The sequence below is a fragment of the Solanum verrucosum genome, unplaced genomic scaffold (genome assembly GCF_900185275.1).
Source record: "Solanum verrucosum unplaced genomic scaffold, falcon-dt-bn FXZP01000273.1, whole genome shotgun sequence".
Lineage (NCBI taxonomy): Eukaryota > Viridiplantae > Streptophyta > Magnoliopsida > Solanales > Solanaceae > Solanum > Solanum verrucosum.
This window is the reverse complement of record NW_026020163.1, coordinates 74146-92477: the sequence shown is the minus strand read 5'-3', so window position 1 is coordinate 92477 and position 18332 is coordinate 74146. Positions and strand designations below refer to the sequence as shown.

General features: G+C 37.8%; 2 protein-coding genes across 3 annotated transcripts; one reads left to right on the top strand and one right to left on the bottom strand.

The window, feature by feature from the left end:
* Window positions 1-438: 438 nt before the first annotated feature.
* Window positions 439-6137, bottom strand: LOC125828698 (serine/arginine-rich SC35-like splicing factor SCL30A). 2 transcript variants are annotated; one of them, XM_049508037.1, is made up of 6 exons: window positions 6087-6137; window positions 4907-5073; window positions 4423-4500; window positions 2297-2461; window positions 1728-1859; window positions 439-1018 (listed from the first exon to the last, which is right to left on the bottom strand). In XM_049508037.1, the coding sequence occupies exons 2-6, from the start codon at window positions 5050-5052 to the stop codon at window positions 697-699; spliced, it is 843 nt and encodes a 280-aa protein (XP_049363994.1). In that variant the 5' UTR covers window positions 5053-5073; window positions 6087-6137; the 3' UTR covers window positions 439-696. The 2 variants fall into 2 exon arrangements, with proteins under 2 accessions (XP_049363994.1, XP_049363995.1); XM_049508038.1 differs by having other exon boundaries at window positions 1728-1853.
* A 913-nt stretch (window positions 6138-7050) lies between these two features.
* On the top strand, window positions 7051-18305 carry LOC125828578 (uncharacterized). The gene is made up of 20 exons (XM_049507887.1): window positions 7051-8277; window positions 10226-10429; window positions 11363-11467; window positions 11562-11627; window positions 11709-11873; window positions 12088-12162; window positions 12266-12420; window positions 12911-13046; window positions 13141-13210; window positions 13307-13434; window positions 13593-13649; window positions 14821-15006; window positions 15110-15202; window positions 15302-15387; window positions 15476-15542; window positions 15631-15697; window positions 15812-15948; window positions 16383-16474; window positions 17384-17450; window positions 17811-18305. The coding sequence occupies exons 1-20, from the start codon at window positions 7057-7059 to the stop codon at window positions 17973-17975; spliced, it is 3342 nt and encodes a 1113-aa protein (XP_049363844.1). The 5' UTR covers window positions 7051-7056; the 3' UTR covers window positions 17976-18305.
* The last annotated feature ends 27 nt before the right edge of the window (window positions 18306-18332 follow it).

Below are 18332 nucleotides of genomic sequence, written 5' to 3'. Positions count from 1 at the left end.
ATCTCCTATCCTCTTGTGCTTGTTTATGTAACTTCAGGTCAACCGTGATAATAGAGTTAAGAGGGGTTGGCACCTACTTTTGAAGGTTAGCAGTAAGAAAAGGTTAGTTGGAACATGTGATTAACGTATTCAGAATAGTAGCCTTTTTTTTCCTCACAAACTTGTTTGTGAAATCAGTTTCAAATGAATTTTACTTCCGATGAAATGAGTCATTGTCGTGTCTTTAAGTGCTTAATTAAAACAAGTCATACTTCGAATATCTAAATCCGTAGAGTAGTTGTATTTCAACTTTTTTTCCCTTCAAAATATTTCATCCACATAGCTCAAAGAATACAAGTACATGTAAATCGGAAATCATTAAATTAAACTCAAAAAAATGAGAAAACAGTACGGGCAAAATAATTGGTCAAACCAAACAGATTGTAAGCGCATGATCCAAGTGAAGAGAAGCAACAATTGCAATATACGCAGTCTAAAGAACATCAGTCAAATGACTCACACATGAAGAGAAAGCAATGTTGTCATCCATATCCATCAGTACTAATAAAGTACAAACAAGCAAAAGAAGCAAGTCGGTAAAATAATCCATATGGATTGTCACTACATGCAACTGCTGAATTCCATGACAAAACTAATTAAACAGAACATCACATCATGTTGTTCAAACTACAGCATTCGTAACCAAGAGGAGAGTCTTCAGTGTCTCGGGGACACGTCATGGTCAGGATTCCTGGAATAATGGACAGCATCAGGGCTCCTACTATGGCCTTGACTAGGGCTCTGCCTCCTGCTGTGACCCCTAACTGGAGAACGTGCCCTAACTGGACTCCGGCTGCGACTCCTTGAACCATTATAAGGTGGAGAATGCTCCCTGACTGGACTTTGACTGCGGCTTCTTGACCCATTGAATGGTGGAGACTGCTCCCTAGGAGGGGATTGTGAGTATGCCCTTCCCTGACCACCACGAGGAGAATATGATCTCTCACGACTGTATCTTTTCTCTTCAGGCGAAACAGACCTGCAAGAGAAGGAGATAAATATTCATATCACAAATCAGAGCAACTACATCCAGACTAAATAATTAACCAAGGAACTCCAGTACTTATATGAAATGTCACATGTTTAGAAGTTGCAAATATGGCTTAGTTTCAGCAAGTTTCTATTCTATGGATAAGAGAAGCAAAGAATTCGCCCAAACGCTCAAATAAAATTCGAAAGATAAGAAAAAAAGGTGAGTTGAGTTCTGAAAACTTTTTGGAAAGTAATTGATCCTACCTAAGAAATCAATAAAGCAGGTTTCACTTACTATAGACAATGTTCCCAACATTCTCATTCTCAATACTCAAAGGCTATTCCCCTTCATACTGCTGACAAATTGAAAACGGGAAGGGGTTTTAATGCTTGAGTTCAAGCTAGCTGTAGCAGACTAGGGAAATGTTGAAGCTTTTAAATTTACCCTCACTTTGATCCATCTTGCTATCAGATCAACTTCCTAGAGTCAAACATGCATAAGGTTTGAGTAAAAGGTAAAACCAAAAGAAATCACAGTGTAGGAAGAAACCGGAGGCAACATATCTTCACAAACCAGAATATTGATTCCTAGGAGAGATGCTCTAAGTGATTAAGAGCTAGTCTGTCATTCACAATGATCTAATGCAAGCAAGGTTCATTTTCCATCAATCACCACAAAATTTCAATTATATCACATTTGTGTCTAATAAGCATACCTTGAGTATTGCCTTCTCTTAGGTGGAGAGTAGTAATCACGGCCGCGGGGAGGTGGAGATCGTGAATACCGAGGAGAGTTATGGTACCTAGGGGGAGTACCTCTCCGATCATAGTTGCGGCCACCCCTACCACTGCAAGATGGTACATCATAGTGTTAACATCTCAGGAAAGAAGAAGTATGACAATCCTTATAGGCACTAAAATAGAATAAACATATAAATTTGTGACTAAGAAACTAGACATTTGGAAAACTTAAACATCGATTTTCATTAAAATCCATGATTTGAAAAAACAAGGACTTAATAATGAGAAAAATACAGAATGTAACAGAGGCTTTACAACTCTATTGTCCAAGAATTTGATAGAGCAACAGAAATGACTGGCTAAAAGAGAACATCCAAAACACAAACAAATTAATCCTTTTGTTTTTAGACAAAACAAATTCCTCCTTTGAGATAGTAATTCCCACAACCAATTTTCGGAACTAAACCACATGAAACTACTGTTCAAGTAAGACACAAGTGAACTAAAGAATTCAAAAATGAGCAAACATAGTAGAAAGAACTACCTTCCACGCTCCCTAGCTCTCATTTCTTGAGGCTTTTTCCTGTTCTCCTCAGCAAAAACTACTGTCAGTTGCCGACCTTGGAAAGCCTGACCATCCATCTGATACTTAGCTTCTGCTGCATCAGCAGGATCCAGATATTGGATAAATCCAAAACCACGTGGTTCACTGTGAAGTAAAAGAGGAAGGACAAGCAAGAGAAGAGGGAACACAAGAAAATGTATTAAAGACATAATCAAATTACAGTACAATTCAGCGAGTGGATGTTAATCCAAGCTACAGAACTCGAGGGCTATTTGAATATCTTAGTTAGAAACTTAGAATAATGACAGGAGCAAGTTTGAGTTTCAGAATTGTAAGGAACCTCTGACGGGTAAACTCACTCCAACAATTAGAATAAAAACCAATATATTTGGAGTCAAAATCAAATTAGTTTCTGAGAAAAAAAAGTGTGCAGTAAGAAGAGACTTGCCTAAATACTTCCAATATTTTCAAACAGCCCGAAAACAACAAACCTAAAATAATCCCCATAAAATTGGAACGCCTTGATAAGCACAGAAGCAAGCACATGGCTGCTGACCTTTCATGTATCAGTTAAAAGATGATTTGAAATTCTTCAAGACGTGAAAACTTGAAATCTTCACATTCTATTGATATATCCATATTCCTTCCAATCTTCACTACCATTAACATCACCTTGAACTCTTACTACTTCATTGATTGTCAAGAGCTCTCTTACTACTTGAAAGTGTCAACAGAACTCTTATTACTTGATTGAAGTCTCCAAAACTCTTTAGTATCACTGCTACATCTCTTACTACTGGAAAGTGTCAACAGAACTCTTACTACTTGAAGTCTCCAAAACTCTTTAGTATCACTGCTACATCTCAACAACTTTAATTAAGTGTTACCCAACATGACATAACAATGAGTAAACAACAGAACCCAATACAAAATAAAAAATAAACAAAAGCCAACAGAAATTTCTATGTCAAACGTAGGGATGGCAACTAGGCAGGGCAGGTTTAAAGCTATGGGTTAAGCCTTGGCAGGTTCAAATAGTTTCAACAATGATGTGGGTTGCGGGTTTAAGAAAAAGAAAAATACTAAAAAATTAAATTTTAATACTGAACTTTCTTAGGCGTACAAAGACCAACACACACTCAACTCCACAAGAAACTGACATCAATTATCGTTACGGCGTTACGTGAGCTTAAACTAATAAACAATTATACAATGTGCAATCATGGCATAACCAAGCTTTTCCCTTGGCTACTTCCATCAAAAAGAACACATCTGCTACCCCTTCAATTGCCCAAGCTATGAAGAATTATGACATATTTTTATTTTATTTTTATAACTGAGAAATCCGTCTATGACCCGGCCATTTGGACCAATCACAGCCTTCTAAACTCGGTGGATAATGGGCCCGCCCCTCTACCATTCTCCACTTAAATACCGGGATTCACTTTGCATGATGTGGGGCTTGAACCTGCGAACTAAGCCACAAATCCTCCACCTTTTGCCACTTGAGCTAGGCCTTGGGGGCTATGACATATTTATGGGATACAGTAGCTTCGAAAACGACGGTAACAAATAAAATAAAAGCTGAAGCACTTGGTTTACTTTGGACATCAATAATGTGATTAATGGGTGTTTTAGGAGAGGAGATTTAACTCGAGGACTATATTCCATTCTTCAAAACATCTTCTGTGAATTATTTTTTTATAAAAAAAATAGCAAATTATGCGGGGGTGGGTGGGTGGGTTTTAAGTGGGGCAGAGCACAAGGAGGGTTGAAAACAATGAATCATTCTATGCGGAGCAGGCCGGATTAAAGTCTCCGTGGGTTATGAGGGTTTGTCCCCCAACCGCCCGCCCTATTTGCCATCCCTAGTCAAACTTAATTTAATGAATTGACTCTCAAAAACAAAAATATAAAATATCTAGTTCCAAAAGATGAAAGGCAATATGTTGGACTGTATAGGACAAAGTATCTAAAGATATGAATGTAATTGAATAACTCCATCACTTCTCTATGAGATCTCTCTTCCTCCCTTTCTTTCTTCTTCTTCTTCTTTCAAGGAGGGAAAGAATTGTGTAGATAAAGACAATGCAAGACAAGCTCACCGAGTATAATAGTCCCTTGGCAAGTAAATGTCCTTGACAGGACCAATTTGCCCGAATGGTTTTTTGAGGTCCTCTGGCCTGCACACAAACAGCAAAGTAAGTGGAACGACATGCTACATGCAAGAATTCATGGAACACCTAAACCTAACATAATGTAACTGAATTAATCATAGGAATTGTAACAGTTTATTAGGACCAATTTTAGCTCTTACTCAGAAAGGCAAGAAGAAGGTAAGTAGTCCCTACAGATGGCTACAAAGAGAGAATAGATTTCATACGGCCAACATTCTTCAATCTTATTTCGGACCCATGTTGTGTCCCCAAGACAAAAATCCTATGCATGTTTTCTAATTTAGTGCACACAGCATCCATTACAAGCATGTAATCAATCACTTCTCCACAAAGAAAAAACAGCTTTACAGATTGAGCTAAAAGAAAATGAGTCTGGTATGCTCCAAGAATAAAATGTTGACAAAATGCATACCGACAGTCATGGCGAAGATTGCGCACTAATAGAGTAGTCGGATCATCTCTGCTACGACCACCATAGCGACCCCCTCTGGGGCTTGGGCTCCTTCCTCTCCTTCCATAACCTCTAGGGGGTGAGGGGCTGTAACTTCTTCCCCTCATTTTCACCAGATTAGTCGAGATCTATCATCAGTTCATCGGATTAGAAGACTAATATATGTCACACCAAAAAATAGCAATCAAAACATATTCAGTTTGATAAAACATCCAAAAACCAGTATAATCAGGGTAAAGAAGCTTTGTTCCTGGGAAAAAAAAAATGCATGTATACCCGACCTTCGCCAAACTTATATTTAGCATGTACCCATAAGCATATAATAGCAGTATTAATATAATTTATGATGAGGTATAAAATGATTATCACAATCCTAGTAATCATAAGAATGTTTTTCTTCATTTTTCTCCATCGGCTCCACCTATTAAACAAGAGACATGATGTAATAAAGGTCCAAGCTCCTCTCAAACTAGAACAAGACGGAGTCAAAGCATTTTCTTTCTATTTATGGGGTCCAAACACAATTAAGTTGGAAAACACAAACTAAAAAGGCTATCAAAATACCACATTGAGGGGGTAATTAGGACCAACAACATTTTAGTGAATACAGAATAAAAGGTGCCAAATTCAGGGGGGTCCCGGACTATTTAAGTCCCTTTTTATAAAGATAGTTTTTTGATTGTCCAAACATTCTTTCATTCTCTTTATTTATTTACTAAAACAACTCTCAACACAACACAAATTCTTTCACAACAACTAAAGGATCAGATTCAAACGCTAAAAAAAGAGCACAAGTAAAACAAATCATTCTCAAATTGCTTAGTAGTTCCAACATCAAAAGACATCCATAGCTGCAAAAAGAACATTTTTTTGGTCTTATACAAGGAATTGAAAAGGCATAGCATGTAAAGGTAATCCACAACAAAAAAATGTAATCCTCCTAACCACCGGAACTTTTCGAAAAAAAACATCATTTTTCAGCAAAGCAAACAATCAAAAACAAAGATGAAATAGAATTACCCCAAAAGATACGACCTGGATTCGTAGGAAAATAAAGGATAAGTTTCAGAAACCCTAACTAGAACATCTGCGAGTAAATATTACATGCTAGAGGAATACACATAGAGGATAAGAGATATACCTGCGGCAAACAAGAATTTTGCAGCGGCGGTGACAGTAGAGATTGAGCTGATTGGAGCTTTATTAGGGCAAACGTTGAACGGGGCACCTATATATCTATTTTGACCCTCTTGAATAATAAAACAAAATTATTATTATTTATTAATAAACCTATAAAAAAGCAGGATACAAATGTTAATATAAAATTATTAAACTATAAGTAAAATTAAAACAAGAAATGAAAAAAATAACTACACCATCACATCAAATCAATTGTTGATATAAAATGAAACTTTTTATGCGATATAATATAATATTCAAGAATATTTTTTCGGACCTTGATTAATGTTATACATTAAAATAAAAAAGTTATTAACACTCGTATGTGAGAATGTATTGAGAGATTTAATTTAAGGGCCTTCAAGTTTTCTAACATATTACGAAGGTATAAAAACAAAAAGAAAAATTCTGAAACAAGTAATTGATTAGATTTATCAAGATTTATATTCATCTATTTATATAATACATCAAATAAACACATTCAAGTATTGAATAAAAATTGATTTAATTGAGATATCTATCCAATAAAAAGTTAGCCCAATCTTACTTGATATTATAACAATTTGCATCATACATGAAATCCCGTATATTATTTCATCTAGGACAAATATGTTTATTGTTCAAATTCTATATAGTTTTAAGCATTTATTACTATGTAATATGTAATAAAATAAACAATACTTACCAAATTAAATAAAACATTTACGGATTATTTATTATCGAGACCATTTGTTTGATAACTCAAAAAAAGCCTGATATTTCAAAGACGAAAACCCTCCAAATTCTCCCTCTCCATTTACGTGCTGCTATATATCCATTTGGACGTTTGTGTGAGAGAGAAAACCCCCGCGCCACCACTCCTTCCTCCATAGCAGAGCAGAGCAGAGCTCTCTCGGAAGTCGCAACCCTATCTATCTATCTATCTATCAGTGATGGATTCTGAGTCAACTCAGCAGCAAGTGGCGGCCATACTCGGAGCCGACCCGGCACCATTCGAAACTCTAATCTCACATCTCATGTCAACCTCCAACGAACAACGATCCCAAGCAGAGTCAATCTTCAACCTCATCAAGCAGAATGATCCCAATTCACTCGCTATCAAGCTTGCTAACCTTCTCACCACCTCCCCACATATCGAGCCCCGTGCTATGTCAGCTATACTCCTCCGAAAGTTGCTTACTCGGGATGACGACTTCATCTGGCCAAAACTCACACACTCTACCCAGTCCTCTATTAAGTCACTCCTACTTACATGTATCCAACATGAACAATCTAAATCCATTATCAAAAAGTTATGTGACACCATTTCCGAACTCGCTTCATCTATTCTCCCTGAAAATCAATGGCCTGAAATATTGCCATTCATGTTTCACTCTGTTACTAGCCATTCACCAAAGTTACAGGAATCTGCTTTTTTTATATTTGCTCAATTGGCACAGTATATAGGTGACATTTTGGTTCCCTATACAAAGGATTTGCATTCAGTTTTCCTGCAAAACTTGAATAATTCCTCCAATCCTGATGTCAGGATCGCTGCATTAAGTGCTGCAATCAATTTCATACAGTGTTTAGCCATCGCAAGCCAGAGGGATAGGTTTCAGGATCTATTGCCTGGGATGATGAGTACCTTGACTGAGGCCTTGAACCTTGGTCAAGAGGCTACAGCACAAGAAGCGTTGGAATTGATGATTGAATTAGCAGGGACTGAGCCTAGGTTCTTGAGGAGACAACTAGTGGATGTTGTAGGGGCAATGTTGCAAATAGCCGAGGCAGAGAGTCTAGAAGAGGGGACCAGGCACTTGGCTATTGAATTTGTGATTACATTGACTGAGGCCAGGGAACGTGCCCCAGGAATGATGAGGAAGTTGCCGCAGTTTATTAATAGGTTGTTTGCTATTTTGATGAAGATGTTGTTAGATGTGGAGGATGAAGTTCTTTGGCATAGTGCTGAAGCTGAGCACGAGGATGCAGGGGAAACAAGTAATTATAGTGTAGGGCAGGAGTGTTTGGATAGGTTAGCCATTGCACTGGGCGGTAACACAATTGTTCCTGTTGCTTCAGAACAGTTGCCGGCTTACTTGGCTGCACCCGAATGGCAGAAGCACCATGCTGCTCTCATTGCCCTTGCTCAGATTGCCGAAGGTTGCTCAAAGGTACCAATGAGAAACTTGTTTACTTTGTTTATTCATGTTAAAGATTAAGTCTTAGTGAAATGGGCCCTAATATGTAGAGTAATTTACCATCTGAAAGTAGGAAAGAACAACATTTGTGAGGATTGAGAAAGGACAAATTGATTCTTATAGCCAACTAGTTGATTGATAATTATTGAAGACCTTTTCTTTATGAATTTAAAAACAGTTTCACTGAATTTGTTTCGTAGGTTTTGGTGTCTTTTGATGCGTTATTGTATGCGTGCACTTATATTTTTGTTGTCCTACATACCCTATCGTAACTGAATATTTTGCTGCATGTCATTTATTGCTTTCAGCATTTTACTTCAAGGGTCAAGATAGTCTCTGACTACTACTTTTGAAAACATTTTAAATTGTTTACAACTATAAAAAATTATGCTTTGAAGTATTTCTAATGTAGTTTCCAGAAATCTAACCCCTTTCTGCAAAAGAAAAAGAAAAGTCAAAGAATTATGTCTTAAATCACACAATGTTGACCTGGTACTCCAAAGCCTGCCTTTCCTTTTTCGGGATGGGTAGAGTATTTGTTCAGTATAACTACTTTTGGTGTGTTGAGTCGTTTCCTGCGGTGGTGCTTGTCAACAACAACAACAACATACCCAGTGAAATCCCACTAGGTGGGGTCTGGGGAGGGTAGAGTGTACGCAGACCTTGCCACTACCTCGTGGAGGTAGAGAGGCTGTTTCCGAAAGACCCTCAGCTCAAGTACATCAAATCCAAGTTAAAGGCGAGGAAAACAGTGTATAAAACATACCATCCAATAAGAAAGATAGTAAATAATCAACAGAGGAGACAGTAGCCTCAATAGAACAATGAGAGAAGTGAAACGCATTAAACAACATAAGGCTATAGGTATCACAGACAAGAACTGCAAGTGCAAGGCTAAGACTACTACACACGCTAACAACCCATACCCTCGCAAGAAACGACAACACGCTAGCCCTACTAACCTTCAACCTTAATACGCGACCTCCACTCCTTCCTATCTAGAGTCATGTCTTCGGTAATGTGAAGCTGAGCCAAGTCCTGTCTAATCACCTCTCCCCAATACTTCTTAGGCCTACCTCTACCCCTCCGCGTACCCTCTACAACCAGCCCCTCACACCTCCTCACTGGGGCGTCTTCGCACCGTCTCTTCACATGTCCAAACCATCTCAGTCTCGCTTCCCTCAGCTTGTCCACCACAGAGGCCACTCCCACCTTCTCCCGGATAACTTCATTCCTAATCTTATCACTCCTAGTGTGCCCACACATCCATCTCAACATCCTCATCTCCGCAACCTGCATTTTCTGAACATGTGAGTTCTTGACTGGCCAACACTCCGCTCCGTACAACAAGGGCCGGTCTAACTACCACTCTGTAGAACTTACCTTTAAGTCTAGGTGGAATTTTCTTATCACACAAGACTCTAGAGGCATTCCTCCATTTCATCCAAGCAACCCCAATGCGGTGTGTGACATCATCGTCGATGTCGCCACTTCCTTGGATTACAGACCCAAGATACTTAAAACTTTCTTTCTTAGGGATGATCTGTGTGGCAAGTCTCACTTCCACATCTGCCTCCTCCAACGCATCACTGAATTTGCACCCCAAATATTCTGTTTTGGTCCTACTCAACTTGAACCCTTTGGACTCAAGCGTTTGTCTCCACACCTCCAACCTCGCATTAACTCTGTCCCACGTCTCATCAATCAGTACTATGTCGTCCGCAAATAACATACACCACGGGACCTTCTCCTGAATAGACCGCGTCAACTCATCCATCACCAAAGCAAATAGTGCTTAATTCCAATTGTTGGATTGTATACTCAACCAATGTTTGTTTGTTGAATTGAACACTTCTGCTTACTCTTTTATGATTTTTAACTAGTTTTTTTTTACGACACTGTGCCGTATTTCCTTTGACAGGTGATGATTAAGAATTTGGAGCAAGTGGTCAACATGGTTCTCAATTCTTTCCAGGATCATCATCCTCGAGTGAGGTGGGCAGCTGTTAATGCAATTGGCCAGCTGTCAACTGACTTGGGTCCAGATTTGCAGGTTCAATATCATAACCATGTATTGCCAGCACTAGCGACAGCGATGGATGATTTTCAAAGCCCACGAGTACAGGTTTGTCCTGGTGGTATGGTGAACCCACGTTAGATGTTGTAGCTTCGTAAAATATGTGTTTTAAATAGTAGCAGAAGATAATATCATAATACTCATATTAATTACTTTACCCCCCAGGGCATTGATCTAGTGCTAAGAGCATATGGTATTTAAGGGGATAAGGGTAGAGGGTTGGACCATTATCTATTCATTTCAAACTGTCTACGCTGAGGGATTTCTCAGTTATCAAAAAAAGAAAAGAAAATATATATTACTCTAGTATAATATTTGGTTGGTCAAATTTAGAATGATAGATTTCTTTATTATCTATCCCTCCGGTCGATATTAAGTGGTGTTTTTGCCTTTTCATTTTGGTCCAATATACATGATGTTTTTACCTTTTCATTTTCATTTTGTAAGTAACTGTTTTCTTCCAAATTTATCCCTATTAGTGGGTCTTTAAGTAACCAAGAAACTGTATTAAATATACCATTTCATTAAGGGTAAGTTAGTAAAAATACTTCTTACTTTCTAGGAGTAACTAGATTTCTTAAGGGGTGTGCCCAAGTTAAAAGCACTGGAGGGAGTATATGTTAACATATCTGATCAATTAATGAGGATGGTCATTTTTGCTCAAAAATATCCGAAGGTTGCGAGTTTGAGTCACCAAGGAAGCAAAAGGGGTGGGAGCTCCTAGGGGAGGGTAAAAAAAAAAAATAGTCTTGTGACATGTATATCTATGGATATGTAGAATGTTAGATAATGCTTTTAAAATAAACCTCTTGAGATAATGTAGTTTTTGTCTTGGCTTTTGAATGGTATACTGTACTTCATTTATTTGGATATTTGTTACTCTAAAGTAACAAGGGTGTTTAAGGAACTATATTAAATATTTACCTCAGATGCATGCAACATCAGCAGTAACTTTTCTTTTTCTGTTTGGGATATTCACAGGCACATGCTGCATCAGCTGTTCTCAACTTCAGTGAGAACTGCACACCAGAAATTCTGACACCTTATCTAGATGGAATAGTTAGCAAACTTCTTGTACTTCTGCAGGTTTGACATGAGAGAACATCATATTATAAAATCACTGACTAGTGCGCGAAACTTATAGTTTCTTATCCTACTTATTATATCTTCTGAAATGCAGAATGGAAAACAAATGGTGCAAGAGGGAGCATTAACTGCTTTGGCTTCTGTCGCTGATTCATCCCAGGTATTACCTTGTTGCAGTTATTCTGAATAATATCTCGAGTCCACTTTGGAGTATAATGGCTAATATGTGATGTTCTTACAGGAGCACTTCCAAAAGTACTATGATGCTGTAATGCCTTATTTGAAAACTATCCTTGTAAATGCAACAGACAAATCTAATCGCATGCTTCGAGCCAAAGCCATGGAGTGCATAAGTTTGGTAGGGATGGCTGTTGGCAAAGATAAATTCAGAGATGACGCAAAGCAGGTCAGTATGAGAATATAAACATATGTCTATGGTATATTTCCTGCCTATGTTCTCCAGTTTTAATTTAATCTATAACTTTCTAGTTTTCTATGGTTGGATGCATCTACTAGTCCCCTTATAGATGTGTGGCTTCATTCGTGTTTTCATCCATATTGGTCCAATTGTCAAAGCATTATACCATGCAGCTTATTCTTGAAACTTTGTTGTCATTAAGGTTATGGAAGTGCTTATGTCATTGCAAGGATCACAAATGGAGACGGACGACCCAACTACTAGTTACATGCTACAGGTGTGGGTGCATCCCTTGATTTTTAACCTTGGAGCTTCATTTCGACATGATCACAGTATATTTTTTCGTTATGATCACACTACATTATTTTATTACATTGTAGGCTTGGGCCAGACTTTGCAAGTGTTTGGGACAGGATTTCCTTCCATACATGAGTGTAGTCATGCCTCCTTTGCTTCAATCTGCTCAACTTAAGCCTGATGTAACCATATCATCTGCAGATTCAGACAATGAACTTGATGAGTCAGATGATGATAGGTGAACATTTTAGAATGAAATTTTCCTTCTATATAATTGAGAATGTTTTTGGCATTCCTCTAAGTTGCAGTAATTGTTTGTATTCAATCTTGTATTGAAAGTTGAAAGGGGAGTAGAAGTCAGAATTGACAAATAATTTGCCATGTGATATTTTTGGGCTTACAGCTTTCTCATGTAAAATTGCTATGTACTTCCCCATGCCACTAGATATGGTATGTGTATATTCCCATGTTTAGTATAGTTGCAAAGAGGGTTATTCACATCAGTTTTTGACGAGGACGCTGAGTCACTACAATTCTAAGACGTGATGCTAGTGGTCGCTTCTTTGCATCAACAACTGATGTTCTCTTATGGAATTCAATTAAATCTGTAACCTTTATTTAATTTCATTAGTTTGCTATTTTAGGACTTTGTTTATGTATGGCCCACCATGTAATGCATAAGAGAATTGTAGATTCCTCGGCCTTTGTCTAAGTTTTATGTGATGCAGCATGGAGACCATAACTCTTGGGGATAAAAGGATAGGCATCAAAACAAGTGTCCTAGAGGAGAAAGCTACAGCTTGTAATATGCTATGCTGCTATGCTGACGAGCTAAAGGAAGGTTTCTACCCATGGATTGATCAGGTTGGCATCACTAATTGCTTGCATGTTTTATATGCTATTGAGTAAAATCTTGTATTGCATTTTGAGTAAACAAGTATGCTAATTCTTGAAACAGGTCGCTCCGACATTAGTCCCGCTTCTGAAATTCTATTTCCATGAGGAAGTCAGGAAAGCTGCGGTTTCAGGTGGATTTCTGTTATGTCTATTTTATTCTCCTCTAGTTTGTTAGTTTTTTCTATAATATTGCAAATTACTGATAGTTTACTGTATGTTGGTTATAGCCATGCCAGAGCTGTTACGGTCTGCCAAACTAGCTGTAGAGAAAGGGATTGCTCAGGGCCGAAACGAGACCTACGTCAAGCAGTTATCCGACTACATAGTACCAGCTTTGGTGGAAGCTTTGCATAAGGTTGACTTGAACTGGTTAATTATTTGTTGTGTTGCTGTTTACTTTTTGATCTTCTTTAAAAAATAAATAAATTGGTAACGTCTGAAAAATAAGTTTTATGAATTTATGATACTTTGATTTTTGGATTGCCAGTTAGTAACATTTCTGCTCCATCACAGGAGCCTGATACTGAAATATGTGCAAGTATGTTGGATGCACTGAATGAGTGCCTACAGGTCAGTTACTTTTTTCTTTCGGATGCCCGTAGCTATAAGGTTTGTAGAATTACTTATCTCAAGAAAAAGTTCTGTAGGGTGTGCTTTCATTGAACTTCTCTTTTTTCTTTAAATACTCAATATACTGAAATAATTAGCTGTTACGCAGTCTACATTCTCATCACAACAATGATTGATACAACCTTTTTCTCATTTGTGATTTCAGTGGCTTTATGAAAACCCCTGAAGTCAATTTCATTCAAATTAGATAATAATTAGTCGTTTTGACTGACTGTTTTTGCATAAATGGTAAGTAGAAAAGAGGTAGGAACTAGAATAAATAGTGCAGTAGCAATAAATGCAAGAATATTTATTTCCATAATCTCATCGATTGTGAACCTGGTGTTCACACAATAAACTAGTTATTGATTGTGCATAATTTTAACCTACTAGTACACCTTTCCCAGAGATCTAAACAAGACAATTAGCAAGGTGTAATCGAGCTGTTGCACTTGAAAAGTAAGTTTAGTTTAGTCACAGCTAGAAGTGGTGGTAGAGCAAAAGTCTTGGTGGAATAATGATAGTGGACTCCCCACTGGTATTTTCGGGATTATTTGGAATGAAAGATATTGAAGGTTATCTGATAGATAAATGTATCAATCATTAAAAGATCATCTTCATTCCATTTATACGTTTTGTTGTAAAGTGAGAAACACTTGTTTGTAGAGATAGGTAGGTTGATCTGATGAATGACTGTGGTTGAACCATCTCAATCTGTACATAGTTTTGACACCATTTTGGCGTGTGATTAATGAAAGATTCTGGTTTATCAAGAGAATGATACTAGACTTCCAAAATTCCTGTATATTTGATAGTTTACTTGTATAAACTCAGTTATAGTTTATATGAGTTGGACATAGAGTTACCCGGAGAGGTAGCGGGTACCTTGTGGAATTAATTGAGGTGCGCTCAGCAAGCTGATCCGTTCGCCACTTACAAAAAAGTTGAGTTGGACATAAAACTTGGGAGAGCCAGCACACATCTTGGGGGACAAGTATTTACTAGAGATGTGAATGATTGTTGAACTTGCACTTTAATCTTAATTACGTCTTGTAACATATAGTACGATTTCACTGTTTCTCTTTCTCATGACCTTTAATATTTTAATCTTATTATGAATTCTGGACTTCAGATATCTGGACTACTCTTGGATGAAGGTCAAGTCCGAAGCATTGTGGATGAGATTAAGCAGGTCATCACGGCCAGTTCAAGTCGAACAAGCGAACGAGCAGAGAGAGCAAAAGCTGAAGACTTTGATGCCGAGGAAGGTGAATTTCTCAGGGAGGAAAATGAGCAAGAAGAAGAAGTGTTTGACCAAGTATGTTTAACATAAGATTGTTTCTCAAGAATGAATGGTAGATCTGTTTAGCATTAAACATGTCTTTCGCATTATCAGGCTTATCACTTTGAAATCTTTATAGGTTGGTGAAATATTGGGTACACTGATCAAAACATTCAAGGCAACTTTCTTGCCCTTCTTCGATGAGCTCTCATCATATCTAGTGCCTATGTGGGTAAGTCCCGCATGGTTTCTAATGTAGCTCTTGCAAGTAAGTTCTTTTAGTTTGTCATATGTCTCATTTTTATTAACTTCCCCACCTGCATCTATTAAGGGTAAGGATAAAACAGCTGAAGAAAGGAGAATAGCAATTTGCATCTTTGATGATGTTGCAGAGCAGTGCCGAGAAGCAGCTTTAAAGTAGGTGTATTTTGTACATGTTTGTCTTTAGTTGGGGAGCTATTATGATATGAATTTGGATGGAACTGTTTCTTCCTTTGCAAACTAGGTATTATGACACATATCTTCCTTTCCTTTTGGAAGCATGCAATGATGAGAGCCCAGATGTCAGACAGGTTTGTATATGCTAAATGGCTCTGGCTTATTTTAGATAATTTGGACTTGCTATTTCATTTATCTGAAACCCACTAATGTCATATCCAGGCTGCTGTTTATGGACTTGGTGTATGTGCAGAACATGGTGGCTCTGCTTTCAAGTCTTTAGTGGGAGGTATTGTGTGGTGTTGGATACCTTTCCTTTTTCTTTTTTTTTTCTGGAGCAGTAGGAGGGGGTGGCAGGTGTAACATGTTCCTACTTTAACTTCATTTCATTACTTTTATTCAGAGGCTCTGGCAAGGCTCTATGTTGTTTTAAGGCATCCAAATGCTGTACAACCTGAGAACATAATGGCCTATGATAATGCCGTTTCAGCATTAGGGAAGATCTGTAATTTTCATCGGGACAGCATTGACTCAGCCCAGGTACTTTTTATGTAAATCCTAACTTCTATTTATCAATGTGCATAAAATTCCATGTTTTTATCCAGGATATGCCTCAGATAATTGTGCTTGAATTGAATGGCTAAGGGAGCATTATTATTACATTTTCAAGTGTTTGGAATACTTCTTCTAATAACAATTTGTGGTTAGAGGCTTTAAATTTAATCTTATTGGTGATTGGACTGGCACAGAGCTTTCTTTATAAACAATTTGTATGATTGCCTTATAGTGAGAATGGAAATCAACTACTTCAGTGTTGTATTAATCACATGCTTTGTAGTTTCTAGAGTGTTCTCCACTTATTTTATACAAATGTTTTTGATTTTGCTATAACATATAGCCTTTGCTTGTTGTAGGGAGAACCTTGTAATAACTTTGTTATGATTTCAACTCTCATATTCGAGACCTTTTGACAGGTTATTCCTGCCTGGCTGAATTACCTGCCTATAAAAGATGACCTGATTGAAGCCAAGGTTGTTCACGACCAACTTTGTTCAATGGTCGAAAGGTATTGGACCGGTTTACTGCAACTTGTATTTTCTGTAGATGTCTTATAACCACACAGATGTTATGCCATATTAAAGACCACAAGTTTTAAAAGTTTTCATGTCTTGAACTCTGAGCCCAGTCAAATAGGCTCACATAACAAATTTTACTCCAATTCCTCTAACCAATTCACTTAAATTGAAGCAAAGGGAAGTACTTTTTCTCATAAACTTCGAGGTCTGGGTAGGATGATGTGTACGCATACCTTATCCTACCTTGTGAAGGTTGTGACGATGTTTCCGATAGACCCTAGGCTCAAGTAAGAAAACTTGAAAACCACTTTCAACCAATTCTCCAACCAAAAAATGTGAGCAGCATTTACTGTACTCTAACTTGGTCAGGAGTTTATAACATTCTAATGGAGCTTGAAATACAGTTTTGGTTTGTTGTTACTTTGTTTAGGTTTGATGAAGCTTCTAAATTTATTGAAGATAGCTACACTCATTTATTTTTTCTTAGCTGCTCTAGATTCTATTCTAGATGATACTTACTTGTATATGATATTTTGTTTCACAAGGTAGCTCATCCATACAACATAGCTGAAAGCGGACAAAAATAGTTGTTCCCTAATCGTTACGTAGGTGTAGTTTATACCTCTCTCTAACTAAGGATTCAATCCAGGGACACTCGGGACCCTTTTTGTAATAAGGTTTAATTGTTTGATGATAAAATACATGTTAAAGAAAATATCCATTCTAATGAAGTGGGAGTGATTAACCCATTCTTGTAACATTTGTTAATCTCTTTGAGCTATGGCTGTTTTATCTGTCAAGGTCATCTTGCCTGCTTTGACAGAAGTCGATCTATTGCTGCTCTCTGTGTCAGGTAGGTATTCTGAGTCTTATGTTTTAATTAATTTTCCTGCTTGCAGATCAGACAGAGAACTTCTGGGTCCTAACAATGAGTACCTTCCAAAAATTGTTCAAATTTTTGCTGAGGTTAGTTCTTTCACCACAAGTTAAGAATAATACTCGTCACCAAAACGTAGCAGTCTTGAGACAGTCTGAATTCTGAACCAGTAGTTGTTGGATCCAATTGTTCATTTGAAATTCAAGGATGTGAGGCGTATCCAAGTTTTTTATTTCTTCTTATTTTCTTTCCTTGGATTGACGATGAAGTGATTGAAACATCTACCCCACAATCTCTGGCTTTTGGTACTTAACTGACATTTGTCTTTCACCCTCTTATGCCCCCTGACCCCTGTTAGATAGTTGATTGAAGATCTTGAATTGTGTCTTTATTGGATAATATACATATAGCCACTGCCATCTTGAAACATGAAATTGCTTTTTCTGTAGGTCCTATGTGCCGGTAGGGATCTGGTAACAGAGCAGACTGCTAGTAGGATGATTACACTGTTGAGGCAGCTTCAGCAAACACTGCCACCAGCCACCTTGGCTTCAATATGGTCATTCCTGCGGCCTCAACAGCAGTTAACACTGCAATCAATGTTATCATCATAATGATGTGGAAGCTAACGGCTTTTCTCCAATGCAATGAACCTGCCGGACCTGTGGCTATGTGTGAATCAAAATTGATACTCCATTCTTTCTCATTAATGTCATTCATTTGGACTTTGAGTCTATGTGCCGGCCTGCTGTTGGTTTTGTCAAAGTAGCGAGCAAAGGTGGAAACCATTTTGTTTAGTTTGTAGTATGTGTATATCAAGAGTTTTGCGGTCGAGTCTTGCTTCAGTAAGGACAGGAGCATCCGTGACCATGGTTTGCGAGAGGTTTTGTTGGTCAAATGTGTAAAATTCGAAGGGTTGTCAGGGTATCGGCTCGTCTCAGTTTTGGTCCAGTCATCTTATTTATATACAT